General features: G+C 42.9%; 1 protein-coding gene across 1 annotated transcript; it reads right to left on the bottom strand.

Annotated features, from left to right (window-relative positions):
* Positions 1 to 241: 241 nt before the first annotated feature.
* Positions 242 to 17,026, bottom strand: pdgfra (platelet-derived growth factor receptor, alpha polypeptide). The gene is made up of 29 exons (XM_067513223.1): positions 16,836 to 17,026; positions 14,639 to 14,714; positions 14,258 to 14,548; positions 13,845 to 14,105; positions 13,302 to 13,441; positions 12,277 to 12,439; positions 11,728 to 11,920; positions 11,318 to 11,433; positions 10,948 to 11,241; positions 10,283 to 10,549; positions 10,054 to 10,184; positions 9,777 to 9,945; positions 9,493 to 9,682; positions 9,237 to 9,352; positions 8,982 to 9,108; positions 8,682 to 8,878; positions 7,993 to 8,087; positions 7,572 to 7,704; positions 7,131 to 7,235; positions 6,272 to 6,382; positions 5,770 to 5,923; positions 4,955 to 5,115; positions 4,537 to 4,637; positions 3,866 to 3,988; positions 3,646 to 3,757; positions 3,456 to 3,555; positions 3,177 to 3,282; positions 2,196 to 2,431; positions 242 to 2,108 (listed from the first exon to the last, which is right to left on the bottom strand). The coding sequence occupies exons 2-29, from the start codon at positions 14,694 to 14,696 to the stop codon at positions 1,961 to 1,963; spliced, it is 4,398 nt and encodes a 1,465-aa protein (XP_067369324.1). The 5' UTR covers positions 14,697 to 14,714; positions 16,836 to 17,026; the 3' UTR covers positions 242 to 1,960.
* Positions 17,027 to 21,327: the final 4,301 nt, after the last annotated feature.

Here is a 21,327-nt window from a genome sequence, read left to right as displayed (position 1 = left end):
TAAACCTGTACTGAGGTTAAGCATCCTGTGTTTCCCAATAAAAGTCTAAAAATGTATGTAACATTTGACATACTATTGAGTAAAAGATCTGAGTAATTCAAACTGGTTGTGTGTGTGTTTTTGTGTAGCCTATGTGTTTTTGTGTAGCCTATGTCATATGAGTTGTCCTATGTCCATACATGGAATATTGGCAATTCTCCAAATTTTGCAATTCTCCAAAACCACAGACAAGAAGCAGAAATGTTTTTTACATTATAAATCATTTATTGAAATATAAATCATCTGAATGTACATGATGTAAAATAATAAAACAAAGTATTAATTCAACATATTGGGTGTGATTACCTATAATTTCATATGATGTACCGTCAACAACACATCACTCTTGTGGCACAAACATTCACATCCGCACTGCTTCAAACATCTAGAGCTAAAGCGAGACTTGGTCCTTTATTTTCAGCTCAGCCTGGAAATATCTAAAACTCAATGGGAAAAGAGGAAAGTGCAACTGATTGCAGATAATATCACAGTAAACAGTAGCTGGGAGATATGGAAGAGTCTATGCATAATTGATGTATTACTTCTCAAGTTCATCTATGTGTATAGTATAGCCAGGACCTGCTAATAGACTTTGGGACAATAGATAAAATATGAGACAGGAGGACACTATTGGCTAATATTTAACTCCTACTGGATAGTAATAACATTTTGTGATGCTATATTAAAGTGTTTTGCAGTAGATGAACCAAGTTTTCTTTTACCCCCTTGTAGTTTATGTTTCCTACATTTGTACTATCCATGTGATATGTTACAAACATACAAAGATATTAAGAATTCTCTACTTGACAACTATTGTCAAAGAACTGCTGTCCACTGACGTGGCAAATGTTTTGAAAAAGGACAATTATTGCCTTTTTCATGCTGTTTTAATCCGAACCATATGCTTCAGAAACGTAATACTGTATGTTCTTAAATTAAAACAACAAGAGCATCATCCCAATAATTATCTCATATAAAAAAAACTCTGGAGCTATTTACAACATTTCATACAATCATTTTTTTTAAATCAAAGCCAATTTGGCAAATATAACTCGACAAAGATGAAACTTGAGAATAATTGGTTGTTTTGGGGCAAAACGTGAGACTCAGCAAAGATGCACGCAACTAAAAAGCTCTTTGTCCATAACCATTTAAACAGCATCTAGAATCTACTCAGTATTCACAAATCATACATGTTTACATAGTAATGACGTACAAAAATAAATTTGAATTAATGCACCTATTTAACCATTGAAAACATTATATGGTCCTTTACAAAAAGAAATGCACATAGTCCAAATCTTGTGCTTTTAAATCCACGTATTGTTACTGATTGTGCCAGCATCAGGTGCTTATCTTGCAGCAGGTGACTGTAGATGGTGTTTACCTGCCAATAATGTTGCTAGTTTGGACTTGTCTAGTTTAAATAGTGCATCTATAGTGGTTAAAAATATATCATATAGATGATATTAGGTTGTGTTTTTGCATTTAGAGCTGCTGACTAACTTGTTGGATTCGTCCCTTCTTGCTTATATTGCTGTTAATTGAATGCCCGATAGAGAAAATCAGCTGCAAATTAAAAAGGCAACAGTTCATGTGTTTTATGTGTATCATGTATGATGTAGAGAGATCCAGCACACTGGCTCAAAGGCTCTGTTTATTTGAGTTGATTTCTTCATTGACGTTCTCCTACTCCTCCAGCCAAATAGAGGGCACTGTCTGGGGAAAATAGAAAGCCATATCATACTGTCACCACAAATGTATCCAGACAGGGAAGTGGTTTTGTTCTGTCCTCTAAAACTGCAATTGGACAGGAGGAAGAGGTTACAGGCAGCATAGTCTTTGGTCGATATACAAGTCTTTCTCTGGTTTCCTCTGTCCTTACACCCCTTCTGCTCTTGCTGTACAGGCTGAGCAGTTGTCACAGAAAGCTGTCCTCGACCAGGTCGCTACAGTCCAGACACATGTCCTCCAGCAGTGTGATGTCCTCTAGAGTCTCACCCTCACGCTTAGCAAAGGTGGAGCTGCTGGAGCCTGTTTCAATGGCACTCTCCTCAGATGTTTGGGAGCTGCAAAGGGTTTCAATAACACAAGTTAGGGCTTTATGTTGGGCAGTATAGATATGTAGTAGCAGAGGCACATTTTTGACCATTTACCTGTGTCTGTTCCTCTTTCCATACTCATCATCAGAAATAGGGTCCAGGTCTGGGAGGGGAATGATGTAGCCGCTGTCAGAGCTCAGTCGCTGTTCATCGAAACCGCTTTCCCTGTCCTTGAGCTTCCCCTGGTTCTTGTAAGTGATGCCTATGTAGGCGTCATCATTTTCCATGCACACACGAGTCACAGCGGGGTGGTCGCTCTTCAGGAACTCACGGTTCACCCTCTGATAATGCTACACGAGACAAATTGATATTTTTTATTTAAAGGTGTCACGTGGTGGAAACAAAAAAGTTTGCAATAAGGATATAACACAGTATAGAAGAGTAATAATAAAGCTCCACAGAGCCCAAGGAGATGGTGCTATGAGTGTGATCGCTGGTTGTGCTGCCAGCTCCATGGTGCAATCCAAACTGAAAATCACACGCTCCATTTGCGCCTGAGGTGCTAAAAGAAGAACTGGTTTGTCCTCTGCCCCAGCCATTAAAACTCTGTGAAGGAGGCAGAGGTAACGCTGTTTTGATGTGCCATGTGTGGTGGGGAGTTTAATGGGGTAATTTGGGTTGGGTGGTGCTGGCGAGAACTGGGGCTGCGTCACTACCTAGACTAAGGCCAGCTGCTCTGACCTCCAGCTGCTGCATTTGCACTCTAATCACTTGTAGGTTTGTATTTTACAGAAATCCTGTGAGTCCACAGTCTTGATGTACGTCAGATGAAAAGAAAGGGAATTTTAAATGACAATTTCAGCGTAAATTTTAGGGATTCGAACCTGTGCTTTGTTGGGCAACACTGTAAAAAGCTAATGCATAAGACAGAACATTTTGATGACATCTAAAAACATAATTCACCAGCCTGAAATTGTAAAAATAAAAAGAGGAACAGATCCAACCATGAGCTTACGAATGGAGAAGTGGTAAATCAGAAAACAGCTGTCGGGAATTTCGAGCTCTATGGACATAAGGGGTCAGAAAGAGGCTCACCCTCATGTAGCTGGAGGGCAGCAAAGAAGCTACAGCATCACTCAGACCCAGGAAAGAAGGCCTCTTCTCTGGCTCACTGTTCCAGCACTTCATCATCATCTCGTATCTGAAAAAAAAAAAAAAACAGCTGACGTTACCATTGAGAATAATACGACCTGTTCTTCTTAGCTCAGAGACAAACTGTTCTAAGTTTACAGCCAAATGCACCCCCCCTCCTGTATGACAGACAGCTTTGTCACACACAAGAGTAATGTAATCATCACATGAGTGATCACGTACACATCATGAGGTGCATGCTCTGGTTTGGACATCCTGTATCCACTTTTGATCTTGTTGTAGAAGCTTGAGTCCACAACCATCCCTGGGTATGGGGTGCCACCTTCAGGTCAAAAACATATTCTCATGAGTTTACAAAGCAACTCAATTCTCAAGCATTACCTTTCTTTATCAGATATTTGCGGGCTCTCACCTAAAGAAAATATCTCCCAGAGGAGGATGCCGTAGGACCAAACATCACTGAGAGTGGTGTACAGGTTGTCAAAAATACTTTCAGGTGCCATCCATTTCACTGGCAGAAAAGTCTGTGCGATGAAAGACAGGAAATGTTCGTCATACTTGCAAAACCAGTGTGGACAAGCACAATAAAACTACACTTTAGACGTAAATCTAATGTACGACCAGAGACTTACACTCCCTTTGGAGACATAGTTATTGTCATGCATGATGTCTCTGGCCAGTCCAAAGTCACAGATCTTCACTATCTTTCCCTGGGAGAGGAGGACATTCCGGGCTGCGAGGTCCCGATGCACACACTGCAAAAAACAAAGAGCAGGCAAAAATTATAAGCAGCACATTACATCATACAAAATTGTTTCATCCATTCTCAATATGCTTTCACAGATACTTTGTCTTTTTCTGTGTGTATTCCATTTCAGCCAAGCTCATTTTTAACGCTGTTTTATATTTCTTTATAAAGCACAGACTTAGTGTAAACATGCCAGTTGGAGGGATGGTTGTGACCACTGGATATTTCGGGATAATAACTATGAAGCTGAATGAATAGCTTCTGCCTGCAGTGTATCCCTGCCTGGTAATTCTAGCCCTGGCTGTACAGCTACTATATTCAGCCCCTGGCCCCTGTCCTGAGTGTGTTCAGCAGCTTTGATGGGACTGCTTATCACATAGCCGCTGATTTCCTCTGTTCCTCTTCTTTGGCCAGCATGGCTGTCATCTTATACGATACAGGGCAAAATCCACAACCAGTGAAAAGCTGAGGAATGCAAGGCTGCAGGACCTATGTGGTATGCAAACCTCAGCAGTCCAAATATAAAACAAACATATAACTTTGAAAAAAACCTACATTTTTGGAAGCCAGGAACTCCATGCCTTTGGCCACCTGGTAGGTGAAGCTGAGCAGGTCAGTGGTGGTGAGGCCCTCATTCTTGTCGTCTATCTCACCCTCTATAGAAAACACATGCAGGAAAAGCTATGAGGCAATCCACAAATGCATATATGTTCATCATCATCATGCTTGGTAAATATAGTACTGGCTGCTCAAACCTGGCTTTTACTAATGGTAGGGAGAAACTGGGCATTATTATGAATGTGCTACAATTATCTTCTCCATGTAATTACTGGGTGTACCAGTCCTAAATTCTGACAAGGGTGTACCCCTCAACAAACACTGACTCAAACATGGCACTGCAGCCAAGCAAGCGCACACCAATAACTCTAGGAAAAGAAAAGGAGGTCAGAGAGGAGAGAAAAACAGTGCCTACCACTGGAGCTTGTCTGGGAGGGTGGGTGGTCATAATTAGGCCTCTGGATGTCCGAGTACTTGGAGGCATTGCTCATCTCAAGCATGGGCACATACTGAGTGTTGTCAGCCTGCTTCATGTCCATGTAGTCTCCTTTGCTCTCAAAGGATAGGATCACATAACTGTGTGCAGAGACAAGAGGGGAATGCATTTATTGGTGAGGCGAGGACAGGTCGTGGGAACATTTAGCCAAATAAAAGCCTCTGGTGATAGCGCTATACTGTATGTTATTCAGCCTCCTTTTGTGTGTACGTCAATGTGTGTGTGTCCTTATATTCTCTCACTCTCTCTGGCTGAGGTTACAGGAAGATGTGGTTGAGGCCAACATGGTAGCCTGGATTAAATCATGTTATGGTCATTTCGAGGTGTGGTCACTGTGAGTCATCCATCTAGACAGACAAGCCTTGGCACAAGAGGGATGGGCTGAAGGGGGGGGGGGTGTTCACCATGAACATATGGTTGGACAGAATTAACACGTACGTCCAACACAATGAAATTAGGTTGAAAGCTGAGACCACTTCAGATGGCGATCTGATTTGGTGAAGATGCCAGACAATCTCTTCAACCGGGGAGAAAAAGGTGATAGAGTTACAGATTAGGGCTAGGGGAAAATGGGAACGGGAGTCAGACAATTGGGCAGAGTGTTGTGTAGATGGCTGTAGTACTTAGGAGAGGAGAAGGGGAAATAACATTTACTGATGTAAAAAGTGAATTTAAATGTGTGTTTTTTATTAGCTTATTAACACAATGAAGTTTAGAAACATCAATATAGTTACCTCCTGCTGCTCTCATCTGCGGGGTTGATTCCAAAGATATCCAGTTCTTTTTTATTTTTCTCTGGATTCAGGCTGAGAAAGTTCTCCCTGTTCTTGTGCAGGTAGTTGACCAGGTCTCCGTAGAAGCAGTACTCAGTGATAATGTAGATAGGGCCTAGGAACAACACAGCAGATAAAGTTTTGCATCAGCGTCAGTCTGCAGGCTAATCTTATCAGAAGCTCGTAAAGGCTAAAAGCACAGTCAAGAGAGCAAGCCTCCACTTTCCCATAAAAAGCCTATTAAAATACCACACCCACCAAGAGCTGAGACAGGGTTGTCAATCTTTTTTTGGCTGTGAGAGCATTACATGTCTACAACTGCCAAATGTGCGTGTGTGTGTGTGTTTGTTTGTTCATGCTTGTGTGCAAAGTGGTGGGTGGATTGCAAGGGAGAGGCAACAAAGGGCTGTTCTTCTACAGTATGTGTTTGTGTATGGTTGAGTGTGTGTCTTTGTATCTTCACCTGACTTCGTGCATGCTCCCAAGAGGTTGACTATGTTCAGATGAGGTCCCAGATGAGTCATTATCTTCAGTTCAGACATGAGGGCCTGTTTCTCGCTGGAGCGTGCTGTGGCTAAACAAAGGTATAGCAACCATGACTATCATGAAACATAATCAAGCCTCCAACAAGGTGACCAACCATGCATCAAGCTGAGACCCCCTCCTGTCATAAAAAGTGTTTTTATTTATGCTCTAGATTCTTTCATTTTTTTAGTTTTTTTCCTTTGCGTCATTTTTTCCACTCTATCCTTGTTCTGCACCACTGGAAGACAATGGGCTGCCAGGTGAGGTGTTTCTCCATCACTGAATTTTTCTCAGCGCCATTTTGTACTTTCGTACTTGTTCCGGAGGTGAAATATTTCTCCCCATCGATTCAACATATGGTATTATAGTAATATATTACAATGCTTCTCAGGCTTTTGTCTACCCCCCTTTTGCCAAATTAGTACGAATTTCACAGGCAGGTTCTTGAAAAAGGATCCTGTTTTTGGTTTTCAAGCATATTTGTAGATTTGTATTAAATGGATTTGTATTTGCAACAGATATCAGAGACCTGATTATCTGTTAGAATAAGTCACAGAATAAGGGCAGCTTTGATGAACATTGCAACAATCGGGCTTTAAAGTGATTGCTACAGCTCCAGCAGCTGACTGTGTTGATAAAATATTCACCTAAGCAAGTGAAACTACAGTACCTAACTTACAGTACTTTTTGCCCTCACCTGAACAGTCCTTATACTTCAATTACATACAGAAACCTATCAGTTGATTGGTGGAAGCATGGTTTAAAAATGTTTGTCATTTTAAATCTGTTAAACCCACGTTTCAGCATCTTCACTGCCACCTTCATGACAGGTTGGGAGCGGCTGAGTCCGTAGGCAGTGCCCTCTACCACCTTCCCAAAAGCTCCGGAGCCCAGGATACGACCTGAGAAACACAGAAAGGCATCAGAATAATGGTCAAAGAAGAAAAACAAAAGAAACAAGTGTTGTGTCCACAGACACAAGCAAGCAAACATATCCATGCACTGTGGATGACTCTACTTTCTCAACTGTGACTCCTGCAATTGCTGAATGTCCCCTTGATCAGTGAGTCAGACCAAACTCCAGCCAGCAAACCCCTACTGCCCAAGCCTGATTAGCTTATCACAGCCTCACTTCAAAGGCAGAGTGAGACATCCTGACGGCCATATCCCTGCAGGGAAGCTGCAGAGCCAACAGCAAAAGAATCCAGCTTTAGCACACTGAAAATGACCAAGCTTACCAAGCACAAGTCTGTCACGTGGGAACTCCCATCTGGAATCATAAGGAAGCTGCATAGGATCCACATAGATGTACTCATGGCCGTCTGGACTCACAGATTCTATGACCCGCCAGCGGATCTCATATCGTGGTTTCTGGAAGACAGAGAACAAGCTGAATAATTGATTTTGTGACCCAAGTTTCCTATTTGGGTCGTATTTTAAAGTAATTTTCTCTGCCACATGTGCATTTGTATTTATTGACTAAAGACATTTTCTTGGATTAGCAACTTTGTTACTTGCTAAAAAATGAATTGCACGTGAATTGACCAGGCTTTAACCAGTGAGAGCAGAAAACCAAGCACACTGCTCATAACGAGTGAATAAATGAGTGAGTGACAGAGTGAATATGCAAGAATGAAAGTAGAATGGTGGCAGCAATACCTGTTTCCAGATTACAACCAAGACAATGAGTGAGATGATGACAATGACCAGGAGCACCAGCACAGCAGCAGCTACTGTCAGTTCAGGGTGTGGGCCTGTTCGGGAGATGGAGTGCACATTAATCACATGCATGCAACATGTGTCTGCTGTGATGACACATTAAATGCATGAATTGCTTATAGCATAAGAAATGTCCTGTAACAGGCCAAAGAGTCATTTAAATCCTTACGGTGTCTAGGTTACTAGGCCCAAAAGGTATGCTGGGAAGGGGGTGGGGGTGGAGAACAGACACTGGCTTGAGGCTAATGGGTATGGGGGTAAGGATGGGGGTGCTAAGCACATCTGTGAGGACCAAATGGCCCAACAATCTTTGGCTTCACTGGATTAGCTGTCAGAATAAGAGCCAGCTATCAGCTGTCTCACCACAAACTCATCATCTGACAGCTGCTGCAACATTGACTTTACCAGAACATCCCTGAACATAGTCACTTACAAACCCTCTCTCACTCAGAGTGTCAGAAATTAGAGGATCTTAAAAGGAACAAGGTGAAAACAACAACAACAAATGCTTATTCAAAGCTGAATTTAAAGAAAAAAAACACAAACAAAAAGTGTGTGTGTGTGTGTGTGTGTGTGTGTGTGTGTGTGTGTGTGTGTGTGTGTGTGTGTGTGTGTGTGTGTGTTCTTACCACTGGACACCAGTTTGACCTCCCTGCTGACGGCGCCCATTTCATTGCGAGCCAGGCAGCGCACGGCCAGTGTGTTTTCCAGATGACCAAACATGACCTGGCTCTCCAGGTTGTTGTCCTCGTCAATGTGCGAGTCTAATGTGATACCTGTGGAGTTGGTGGTGAGGGGCACCCAGGACGATGAGTCATTGGCACAGCTGGGTAAAAAAAAAAGCGAAAACAGAGATATACAATCAATGAATAAGTGTAGTGACATGTGTGACAGCAGTTCGAAGTCATGCTGAAGAAGACAAAGCTTACTATTTGATGTTCTTGCAGACAAACCATTCCACCGCAGGGGTGGGCTGCCCTCTAGTAATGCACACCACAGACTGGCCTGTGGCTGAACCATGGTGGATGTCCATCAGGTCCACAATGGCTGCAGGCACTGTAACATAGTCCGACAGAAGGGGGCAAAGTGTGTATAACAACATGTGAGCGAAACACGGCCTGTAACTGGGGTTGAAAGGTTGTGCAAACAGTTAATGAAGGGACTTGTTCATTCCTTTGTCTGACCTTTGACTTCCAGGATTATGCCAATGTCTTGACTTTGGTTTCCATTCTCAACTCGCAAGGTGTAGTTCCCACTGTCCTCCTCCTTGGCCCGGATCAGGGTGAGAACACTCACGTAGCTAAACAGAACATAAAAAAACAGAAACTCCAATAACCACAGAGACACAGATTTACACAGCAGCACTAAAGCCTAATTACAGGTTTGTGTGGGAATGTTACTTTCAGGTTGTCATTAGCAGACCTCAGATGGGTCTCTCACCTGGTCTCGCTGTCCTGCCGGAGGCTGGTGGAGATCTCGGCTGTCACATCGCTGAGTGGAATTCCATCTTTAAGCCAAGTGACATGAGCTGTGGGGAAGGAGCTGATTTCTGCTTTGAACTCACGGACCTCATCCAACTCCGCGGATTCGTATTCTCCAAACAGCGGCTTTACGGACATAAACTCACCAGCTGTTAAAAAAGAGGGAATCAGCAATCATTTATGAGTAAAGAAAAAACTATTTATGATATAATGCAACTAGTTAACAAAATATGCCTTTCATACCAAAAACTCTGATAGCCAGTTCCTTTGTCTGACTTTCATTACTAATAATATCAGTGATGGAACAGGAGTAGATGCCGCTGTCTTTGGTTGAGGCTTGTGAAATAGTCAGGGTGTAAAGGATCTCCTGGTCTCTCTTATTCTCATGAACGGTTTTAAAAGCACGATTTGCCTGTCAAAGAAAATAGGAATGTCAGGTCCTTCACAATCAGATGTATAACATCTTAGACAATCCGTTTGAATCATCTTTTGTGCTATATGGGATCATTTGTGTCCTTACCTGTTTGCCGGGGTATTTCCAGTGGTCCTCCAAAATCTCAGATCCCCGAGCAATGCAGGTGACTGTGATGGTGTCTCCCACCAACAGAGCAGTGCGCTTGGCTGTCAGCTCAACATGTAAACTAGCACCACCTGAGATACGATTTGGATAAAAGAGCTGCTTGATCACATTTAAAAAGTAGAGTAACTTTTTTTCAGTGACATTACACACAAAATGTGCAAACACACACCTGTCCAGCCGTGAACAATGTACTCTGAGCTGTATTGTTCCTCTCCGTTTATGAGGGCTTTGCAGATGTAGGTTCCAGCAGTGAATATCCCCAAAGCGCCCCTTTTGCTGTCGTAAACACTGGGCACAGGCTGCTGGGTGTCAACATTGATCAGAGTCACATTAGCACTGGGATCAGACACTCGACACTGGATCTCCATCTCCTCGTGATCCGACAGGACGTGGTTACCAAAAGGCACCGGTGATGGCACAAAAGGAACTTCTGGATCTAGGTGGGAGCAAAATACAGTACAGTACAGACACTTTTTTTTTGGTCCTTTTGGCTTATCCTGCTAGTTCAGCGTCGCCACAGCAGATCATTGTCCACATGTTGATTTGGCACAGTTTTTATGCCGGATGCCCTTCCTGACGCAACCCTCCCCAATTTCTACCGGGATTGGACCGGTACTGCACAGCTGGGGATGGGAATGGGCCATTAGGGGTTCACTGTCTTGCCCAGAGACACTTCGATATATAGCCAGGACCCGGGATCGAATCACTGAACCCCTGACCCTGTGGTCCGTGGACAAATGCCTTACCAACTGAGCTACAGCCGCCCCCCTTCTTGGTACAGACACTAATGTAAAGTAATGAAAACAAGCACAGAGACGGCTGTGCTCCACATACCTGGCACATAGATGTAGATGCTGCTTTCCACCTCCTCAGTGGTATTTCTATTGTAGTAGCATGTGTAGTAGCCAGTGTGCATTGCTGTGGCATTGTCCACTGTGATGGTGGTGACAAACAGGCCGCTGTTGTCCTCCAGCATTTGCTCATATGCATCAAAAGGTATCAACCAGGCCAGTTTTGCTTCTCCACGACATGTCAAGGTGAAAGAAGTGTGAAGTGGCACCACCATTTCTTGTAACTGTGGCAGCAGCAGAGGGGCTGAGGATGGCGGGAGCGCCATTGTGAACGGGGCTGAAAGACACGTGCACAGTGCTCAGTCACAGATCCCAAGTTCTGGACTATACATGTATGTTTATCTTTAGCTTACCTTTTACTTTGAGGGTAAAGGAGAAGGTAGCACTGCGAGAGCCACTGCTGGCCATGATGCTATAATTCCCATTATCTTTCTCAATAGGCTGCTGCAATGTCAGAATGCTTTCATACCTGTGAGGAGAACATTTGCATATGTTTTTCCTTAAGCTAATACTTAAAGTATTTATAATAAGCTAAGCTAACCACCTGAATCAAACTACTCTTTTAAACTTTTGTCACTAAAAGGACTCATTAATGGCCAGTGTGTAGACTTAGGACTCCAACATCCTGAATTTAAGTCCGGCTGGAGACCTGTGCAACATGTCACACTCAGTCTCTTCCCTCATGTTTCCTGTCTACTTTCCACTGGCACTAAGTCTGATAAAAGAAATTGTAAAAAAGAAAAAACACAGCTTTTATTCTTACCGATTCCCTTCAATGTGCCTAGTTTTGGTGTGGACATAGTTGTTCCCTGATATGGCTTTGCCATCTTTCAGCCACGTCACTTTGGGGGGTGGGTAGGCTTCTATGAGGATCGTAAACTCTGTCTCCTCCAAAGGGCTGACAAACCCAGTTGCCAGTATCCCACTGTGGTCCAGTTTTACAAAGGAATTCTCTTCTGAATTTAGAAACAGAGGACAAGAAAAGAGTAATCAGGTGATCTTGGATGAAAATTTTGGTGAGGAAATGCAAAAACAGAGGGACAATGCCGCAGAGTGACAGAGAGGGTTCAGGTGAACCCAAGGTCTGACACACATCTGCTGAAGCCATCCCATAAAACACAGTAGCTGATGTTGAAAGCAGAGGTGAAGCTTTACAGCACAATGACTTCCACACACACGACTAAAAGCTCCCTGTGCACATATGTGAAGCCACAACTAATTTATCTGAACGATGATGAGAATATTAAATGTGGCTTAAGTGACTGCAAATGATCAGAGTTTTGCTGAAAAGTCGTTTCTTGAGAAGACTTACCGACGACAGTGACAGCCACGCTGCTAACTCTGACCTCTCCACTGATATCATGGGTGATAGAGCACTCGTAGGTGCCACTGTCCTGGGGGGTGGCTTTTGGGATACTGAGGGTGTAGGTGACCCGGTCAGGAAAAGTCTGTTTCATCTGACCTGCGCCCACAGCCTATAAGACCAGAGGAACAATATTGGTTTCAGATCCTACTCTGCAGAATTCAAAAAAAATAATCTTTTTAAACTCATAGTTTTTCCATTTTACAGGTACAGTGCCAGTGTCGATCTGCTGAAGGCTAATGGTTAAAACACTCTCCAGGCCCCAGGAGATAAATCAGGATCACAGAGCCTTTTAAAAGTCTGTAATTGCAGCTGAGACCAAACCCAGGAGTCAAGAGTCCTGCGTTCCTGCCCTTAATATCTCTGGAAAAGGGTTTAGAGGAATCCCATGCAGGAAAACACGCATCATGTTACAAATGTGAATACAAATATAAACAAGCATAAATTGCGCACAAAGTTCTTGTAGCAAACACTTCAAACACACATAATGTTTAACTGGCTGTCATCTGTTGACAGCATCTGTCTTGCATGCCTTAAGGTCACAGGGGTTAAAAGATTTACTATGTGGTTTTATCTTTCTTTTGGACTGCCTCCTTCCTTCAAGCCATTTGTTCTGAAGTTCAACTTTCCTGTACGTGTCTTTTACATGGGGATAACTGCAGCGAGAGCTGTTGGCTGACTGTCTCGATAATAAAGACACAACATTCATTTGCTGCTACCCTAACACATAGTTTGTAACCATGAAGGGATGTCCACAGAGCTATATTCCACTTGCCACTGTGAGGTTTTGGTCCAAAAACCATTATTTGCTAATTTAAGGCTCAGTGCTTCTGGGTAGGAAATGACATGGAAGTTTGACAAGGGGTAAAGGGAAACAGAACAGGGACAGACGGGCCAGATGGGTGGAGGCAGAGGGGAGACTAAACTGAGAATTTAAAAACACACACAAAACTGGAAAAGGACTGCGCTCTCGCCTGTATTTTAGGATGGAGCCACTGCTGCTGAAAGCCAAGGCCGGCGGGAGCGACGCAGGTGATGTTGAAAGGCTGCCCTGCTCTCACCGTCTTCTCGCTGGCTTTCACTTCCACACTGAAATCCTCCATCTGTGCAGGGACTATAGCCGCAATATAGTGACAACTTGATTACCATAAGCACATTTATCATTGAGCGGTGGCTCAACAGGTCGTCATTACTCACACACATGCACACATAGAGAGAAAACAGGCGTGTTAAGTCATCTCCCCCTGTGATAATGACATAATGTCATGGCTCTTATGCAGTGAGATCACCCTGCAGCCTTCTCAGGGTAAACAGACTTGGGGAGTGTTTCCAGCTGTGCAGTGTTTGAATGCTTATCCTATTACTTTAGTGCTTTTTAAAAGAAATACACAATAGTAACTTGACTCTTGTTTGCTTTAATTAGCAAGGGCAGTACATATTAATGACTTGCAGTGAAAGCCCATATGCGTTCAGTTAGCTCCTCATACACACAGATTTCAAGACAATATTAGACTTACCCTCAGTTTGTACAGTGTAAATGTCACTTTTGACTATTTGCTCCTTCACAGTGGTTTCACACTGGTACTGCCCAGGAGAGAGGCTGCCGAAGAAGCCCATCATGTTGTTGTAATGGGCAGACATTTCCCTTCCACTGGGGACGCTTCTCAGGATGACGGAAGAGTTGGGGTTCGATACACGGCAGGAGATTGTGACTCCCTTTAAGTCCATGGCCACAACCAAGTTCTCGGGCGTCTCGGGAACAAATGGGACCTTGGGATCTAGGTGTGCAAGGATAGAAATGATTTGGTTGGACTGAAAAGTATTGCTTTGATGTATACTTACTTGCCATCTAAGTACAGTCTAAGTCTGTGCAAAGGTTGCAAAGTCTCAATTTGATGTTCATTTTCAACAATGTGACAGACAAAATCACCTGGCACAAACACGTATATTTCTGCCTCGTTCGGTTCTTCCCATAGCGCCTCTTGTTGTTTCTCCTCTTTTTCATACACACAGAAGTAGTAGCCGGTGTTTTCCACCGATGCGTTGAAAAGGAAGAGCGTCGCCGTGTAGTATCCTGGCAAAACGAAGCTGTTTTTTGGTAGCGGCTCATCCCAGACAACTTTTCTTTTACCACTGCAGCTGATGTTGAACGTAGACATGGGCTGCACGATGAACTCCCTTTTGGTGGACTCAATAGTTGGTGGAGACAGTGCAGAGGTAACTGGGAGACACAATTTAACACATTAGTGGGGGGGCTGTGAAAAAGGGAGAGAAAAAGCAAAACACTTTAAATGCACGTTGCTTTACTTACCTGAAAAGAGCAACACCAGCATGCTCCCAAAGACCACACACGTCTGCATCCCATCCATACCTATGGATGTTCTGGCCTGTAAAGACAAAAAAGCAGTTGTTTAGTCACACGTCAGGTTACCAGATGTTGGTGTGATAAGATATGATATCAGTGTCTCCACATTTTATCCCAATGGAGAACATTGCTGTTTAATCAATGCATCTATGGCCTATTGGCTTCACAAGTCAAACCCAGCTCCATAAAGAGTTTTAGAGGGAAGTGGGGAAACTAACGGCAATAAAAATGACCCTAATCACTTTAAAACGTAGACTGAAATTCATCCTATGTGTTGTTTTTCCCTCAAATGAGGACTAAAGCAATGAGACAGGGGGAACAATCCACTGGATGTTGGACAGGGTAGGGAAGACAGACAAGGACGCTCCTCTCACTGGCGGTGAACACAAGAACCGTCGGTAGAGGGCGACACAGTCCAGCTTTTTAGTGCATCGAGCCTTTTCGGATCTCTTCATCTTCACTTTATTCACTCGCGTTTCCAAAGTTTTTTTTCTCTTCATTTAACTGAGAAAAAAATCGCGTTGTATGCTTTCGATTAACATATTTTTGTGGTTTGTACCAAAATACGTCACAATTTTTTTTCATTTGTTTGTTTCATCCCTTTTGAAAACAAACTGACAAATTAATGACTTATTATGATGTTCTCAGGTCCAGATTCCTCACAAAGATCCTTTCATGTTTAGTTTTACAACAAAGTGCAACGAACAGGTCTAGTCTTTATGTCTAGTACTGGGTCCGGGTTTTTTTTTTTTTTCAAGGGCCACACAGTCTGCAGGGCGCTCGCTAAAAGAATCAGTAAGTCCCAATACTGAGGACACACTGTGAATATTTTCTGTCCTCACTGTCCCCAAACACCGAACCTTGGCCCCTGCAGAGCTTCCTGAAGCTGTCCTCTCTGGTTCATCCGACACGGACTAACGTATCCTGTTTGTTAAGTCCGCAATTTGCGGACCAACTGCCCACAAAACAAGACATTCGCGTGGGAATCAGCTGACAAAATGTCTAATCCGTTTTGACGTGTTTGCGCACACGCCTCGTCTCAAACAATTTAAATGAGGGATTTTTTTTTGCCTTGGCTTGGGGAGGATCCCCCAGCCACCGCGCGTAAATCTAAGCAGGGTGGCACTCGGGTCTGCTTGCATGTCCTGTTCCTCTTTTTTTCCCACCGCTCTCCCACCAAGTGACTCAGCAAATGTGCAGATATCAAATGCATTTCTCTGCTGCGCTGGATACATCTGAGCAACAGCTGATAAGGCTGGTCTCAGCTCTCTGCCCTCCACAAATGGTTCGTACCCGCGTCCAGTAATTTGTTCAATGGAACTGATTCTGAAGACTATTTGTCCAAAAAAAAATAAAAGAAAAGAACCGTTGTGGAATAAGCATCAACGCACTTACTTTTTTTTTAATATTTCAGAAATTTTAGGTAATATTCCTACGCAAAATGCCTTGGTGACCCAAGGGGGTTGGTGGTTGATGAAAAAATGCGTCGTGGCTTCAAAACACACTCGGTTCTTCTTTCCTCCACTTGACTCCATTCAGCAGCAGCTCTGATCTCGCATACTCCCTCATTCCAGTGCCTCCGATGCCGATTTTCCACTTTAATCCCCCAAATTCCGCGGACAGACGACAGAACAATGAGATGTACAATTTCCAATGTGTTTCCCATTAAATACCAGTCCGCGTCTCACAATGGTGCTTTCAGTCTCCGGGGTGAAACCTCCAGCTGCGAGGCCGAAACCGAGCGCTTTTATCCAGCAGAGTCAGCAACATCTCCCTGCTCGGGGTCCAGTGGGGAGACCATATGGTGCAGGGGGGAACACAACTCAAATCTAAAAAGTTTAATGCCTTGGCTGTGCAGAAGGTGTATACGGCACTCAGGGAAAACTTTCAGCTTTATTGAATGAAACTTTTTATAAAACTTTTCGATAATAACCATTTGTAAATGTAAAGGTATGGACGGAAATCTGATAATTGGATAAACCAATTAAGACTTTAATTAAAGCTCTACTAGAATAGTAATGTATTCTGTGAATTATTCTCCTCGGCCTATTCGCTAACAAAACGCCCCAAACTTTTTAAAAAACAAAAAGAAAAAGAAAAAAAATGAACCATCTTTTGGATTCCAACCCAATCTTTCAATTACCTTGCACTAATCCCCTCTTTATATTCCTTTCGTGTAAGTATATCCACAATGAATTGGTCGCTCCAAAAGGCGCAGTAAGGGTCCTTTGCAGCGGTAATAATCCTTGGAGATCCTGCGCTGTGAAAGCATATGTGCGACCCTCTGTCCGCATCCACGACCGCCCCCACAACTGCGCTCCGGCTACAGCGACCTGTAACTGATTCAATGTTACAGTCCTCCCTCCTCCTGCCCCTCCACCCCCTCCGAAAAAAGTAATCATCTGGCTCAAAGTAAATAACTCTCAGGAAATGACACCCCCCCCCTCTCCTCCCTTCGAGCGCTGGACCCCTTTTCAAAGTAAAAGTCTTTTCGGGGGGAAATGCAGTTGGACATTTTAACTGAAACGAAGGAACTCATTGGGATTTTCAAAGCTCGTCGTTTGAATGTTTTTTTCCCCACACGACAAAAGCAGGTCTGAAGTGTATTTGAGAAGGCAGTGTTGGATCTACTGATGTTTCACTTTCTTACAGTATCACAAATATTTGGCTTTGGTGCTTGAAGTGTTGGCGTTTTCATCAGGTTAATATCTCAGAATTGTACTTGTAAAGACTGTTTTCTTGCAGGATGCATCACAGCGTTATTATGAATGGACACAGTTCTTGTGCATGAGTCAGAAACATTGGAGGGATGAACTCACAGAGGGCGCTCCAACACCGTCCTATCAGTCCATCCCCTCTATCCCCCCAAGTTCGTTCTCCCAATTTCTCTTTCTCCCTCTCACAAATACACACGCTTACATTTTCTTAAACGAAATGAGAAAGACTAGCAGGGTATTTGTTTTCATTTCTGCACCACAGAAAACTACCGTCAACCCTGTTTACTTGCAAACATGCGTCAGCTGTTTACCGAGTACTAGAGAACAGCTATTACTTTTTTTTACTACCCCGGGGCTGTCCTTACTGGCAACAGAAGAATAATGGGCTCCTGTGAATCACCTACTGTATCTCTGGGTAGAAGAAGGGGCATCAGAGCGGGGTCTTTGCATGGAGAAGCAGAGCCCCGGGGCCGATGCTAAGCGACCCCTCCTCCTCTCTCAGCTCCGTGCAGCCGCTTTGCGCAATTACTTCCACATGTTGCCGAAAGAACAGTGTCCTTGTTCTGTAGACAAAGGATCTCAACTTGGTAAGGCCAAACCTGCCTCAGACGTTGTTCAGGTTATCACTTTTGAGGGAACGCGTTTAACCTAAAACCAAATTACAACAACAACAACAACAGCAAAAGAAAAGCAAACAAACAAACAAAAAACAAAACACCACAGTCACGCAAGAACATTTCTGTGAAGTCACATCAGGCTTGTTCCTGTCTACATAAGATGATGAGTCACTTTTATAATTCCATGCATCCAATTCTAAGCTCCATACATGCTACTTGGATACTGTAAAAATAAAGATGTGAATTTTATGTTTTCAGCATCTTTACTAAAGTAACACAGACCTGATGCCTGCACATCAAACTGGCCAGAATAATTTATTTCTCTGTTGCCATCCAGTCTTCAACTGATCACTAGGAGGCTTTGGGAAAAAAAAGACAAAGAAAAATAATTAAAAAAAATAGGAGGTTCGTCAAAGCAATACAAAAACACACCTAATAAACTGAGATGCTCATGTTAGACCTTATTTCCTTAGATGGACTATGTAGTATGTTAAAGTAGGGCCATAACACACATGAGCACATGTAAAGAATGATAAACAAACGCTTTTTTAAAAGCAAACAGCTGTAAATTTAAGTCAACTTATTTGCCTAAATAGTGAAATAAGCTTTGCTCCAATTCCACTATTGCCACTGTCTTGCAGGTATTCGGTGAAGAGTTGAGTCAGCACAATGTGCCTAAACACAGCGCATGTGTGAAGATGACTCCGCACACTGACCGTGGCCTTTTGGGCCCTGTGGGAGCTGTCCAACGTGCTGAAATCTGCCCTCACCAGTTTTGACAACGCTCGCATCCAGTCTGTCTGTCTGTCTTGAAGCACGATTAAAATCTCACCTTTGTCATTCTTAAGAGCTTTGACCCCCCTAAAGCAGTGGAGCGTAGAGGAAAGGCCCTTTAGGGAGCTGTGTGTTCATTCTGTAAACTAGTAATTTACCAAGAGTTGTTTTTTTATAATTAAAAAAATATATTAAGTACTTACTTCAACAAACAATCAAATTAAGGAAAAATAAAAATAAGCTGCAACTTTTACCTGAACTTTTCACTCATAGTGGCATTAATATGGGCCACATTTTAATTGTCTGCATTTGCATTTGGATTTCAAATTCTACTCACTAAAAATTAGAGAAGTGCATATAACTGTATAAAATAAGTACCTTAGCTAACCAAACAATTATTACCAAATTTCAAAATCAAAACAAACGAGTAAATCCTCTCATATTCCGCTGGTCCTGTCTCTTCCAGTGGGTAAATGTACCTGACCTTGTTTAAGCCAAGTAAATTTACACACTTGACATTTGGTTTTGAATGGTTAATTGACAACCCCCTGCTTTAGACCCCCCCCACACACACACACACACACACACACACACACACACACACACGCACAGAAAGACAGACAGACAGAGAGAGAGAGAGAGACCAATTATAAAGTGTCACAATTTAGAATTAGGACCTTCCAGGACCCTTAACTCTCTGATGTGGGATTTAGATGACGGCTATAGGCCACATATGGAGGATGGATTTTGGCTTCTGATTTATGATGAAAGTGGATGTCTCTAGGACAACCCTGTTGTCCTCTTTTCCAAACTGGTACTTCAGCCTGCGTCTCTCCGCATGGGACAGCAGCTGCAACCGGCTGAAAAGCGCTCTTATTAATTGTCTTTTGTGATACGTAATTGCCACATTTTCAATGGTGGCCGAGGCCTGACGTCTGTGGAGTTTCTGTGCATTAGCAGGTAAGTCTTTTCATCCAAAACATTTATTACACTGCTTCTACTTTGCACTATTTTTTTTTTATTTTGTTAAAAAAGCAACGTGATTCAAAGTTTTAGTTAGTGTGATAGTTTTAGAAGCCCTTCAACTTGAACAAATTCACTCTCAAAATGAGCTTCACTCTATTCTATGAAATCTGTGAGTCTGGAGAAGGGGAGGGGGGGAGACGGGGGGGAAGGTTGGGGGTTCTGCGGCGATTGTTAATCGCTTTAAATGCTTCACTGGTCTTTCACACCTGCAAGGGAACTCTAATTCGATTAATAGGAACTTCAACATATATTCATTAGATGGCTTTCCCCAATAATATATGATCACCGGCGGGATGTGAAAGGGGACCATTTATTCGCGCGCTGAATGGGCCTGCGTGGGACCAAAACTTCACCTGCTTCCCCTCTCAATTAGGAATGTATCCCAAACTCTGACAGAAACGAGTTAAATTAGGCGTCAGCTAATTTCCAGTGGCCCCTCCCACGTAATCCCTCCTCAGAGTCTTCCCATTTGAGCATGCCCCCTTTAATTCACCATAAGTTGAAAGGTTCAAATAGTGCCTAATGAAACAGTGACTAAATCGTTCTCTGTCGCTCGGAGGAACCCCGTAGCTGTCTCTCAAAGCTCTCTGAGCACACAGCCGTCGGGGGTCCCCGGCTAAATGCGAGTCCCAAGGCAGGACAATCTAACCTGTCAAAGCCTTTGCCCACTTCTATATATCCTTGTTCTGTGGTTTCAAGCAGCAGTAGCAGCATAATCAACCAACGTGGGACCGAAAACGCAATTAAACTCGCTTTGGACAACCCAAAATCTTTTCAAAAGCGAACATTAATGGACTATTGGCTGCACCCCAGGGGCATTATCGGGTACCCTTTTGTGGTCAGATCTAAGAAGACATTACAGCTACACGTTATAAGCTCACCCCATCCATTTAGAAATAAATAGCTTATATCATGTAAATCGAGCTCCGCTTCATAATGTTTGAAATAAAATACGCACACTGAAGATTGGGATCGACCAGCCTATTAAGCACCAATAGCGCAGTAACGACAGCTTAATAATAACAGTTGTCAAGAGATGGGAAGAATGGCAAAGGATCTGTTGTAAAACATGTAATGGTGGATAACTGCTCCCATATTTGCAAAACTCTCAGTTCTTATATGACGGCACCTCTGAGAGTAATGTGTTGATGTTTCAAGTGTCAAGAAATTGATCAAGCTATTTTGTGACATTTTCCACAGTAGTTAATCGTGTGGTTCATGCTGATTTGTATCCAATTGGAAGGTTTTTCAAACAAATTGGGCAAAGTTCTGTACTACATTATAGTTTTTTTTAACAATATATAACATATATATAACAAATACAATGCAATTATATCTATCAGAAGTATTTCAATGAGTTTTGAAACGCATGAATTATTTAAATTTATTCATGGAGCTCATTTTAATTACAGCATCTTTTCTTGCATTGATGCGTTTTTCTTTTCGAATTCTCATAAATAAGAAAAGATTTAGATCTGACCACAAAGGGCTACTCAGGCCC

This window comes from Channa argus, chromosome 8 (assembly GCF_033026475.1).
Source record: "Channa argus isolate prfri chromosome 8, Channa argus male v1.0, whole genome shotgun sequence".
NCBI lineage: Eukaryota > Metazoa > Chordata > Actinopteri > Anabantiformes > Channidae > Channa > Channa argus.
Note: the sequence above shows the minus strand (reverse complement) of the source record. Positions and strands in the feature narration are given on the sequence as shown.

What these genes read in the sequence shown, in the direction of transcription:
- pdgfra (XM_067513223.1), bottom strand. Translation starts at nt 14,696, where the DNA reads ATGGATGGGATGCAGACGTGTGTGGTCTTTGGGAGCATGCTGGTGTTG. An exon ending in ACTGGCTATCAGAGTTTTTG is followed by an intron (nt 9,683 to 9,776) that starts GTATGAAAGGCA and finishes CTTTTTTAACAG; the next exon opens with CTGGTGAGTTTATGTCCGTA. An exon ending in CATAATCCTGGAAGTCAAAG is followed by an intron (nt 9,109 to 9,236) that starts GTCAGACAAAGG and finishes ACTATGTTACAG; the next exon opens with TGCCTGCAGCCATTGTGGAC.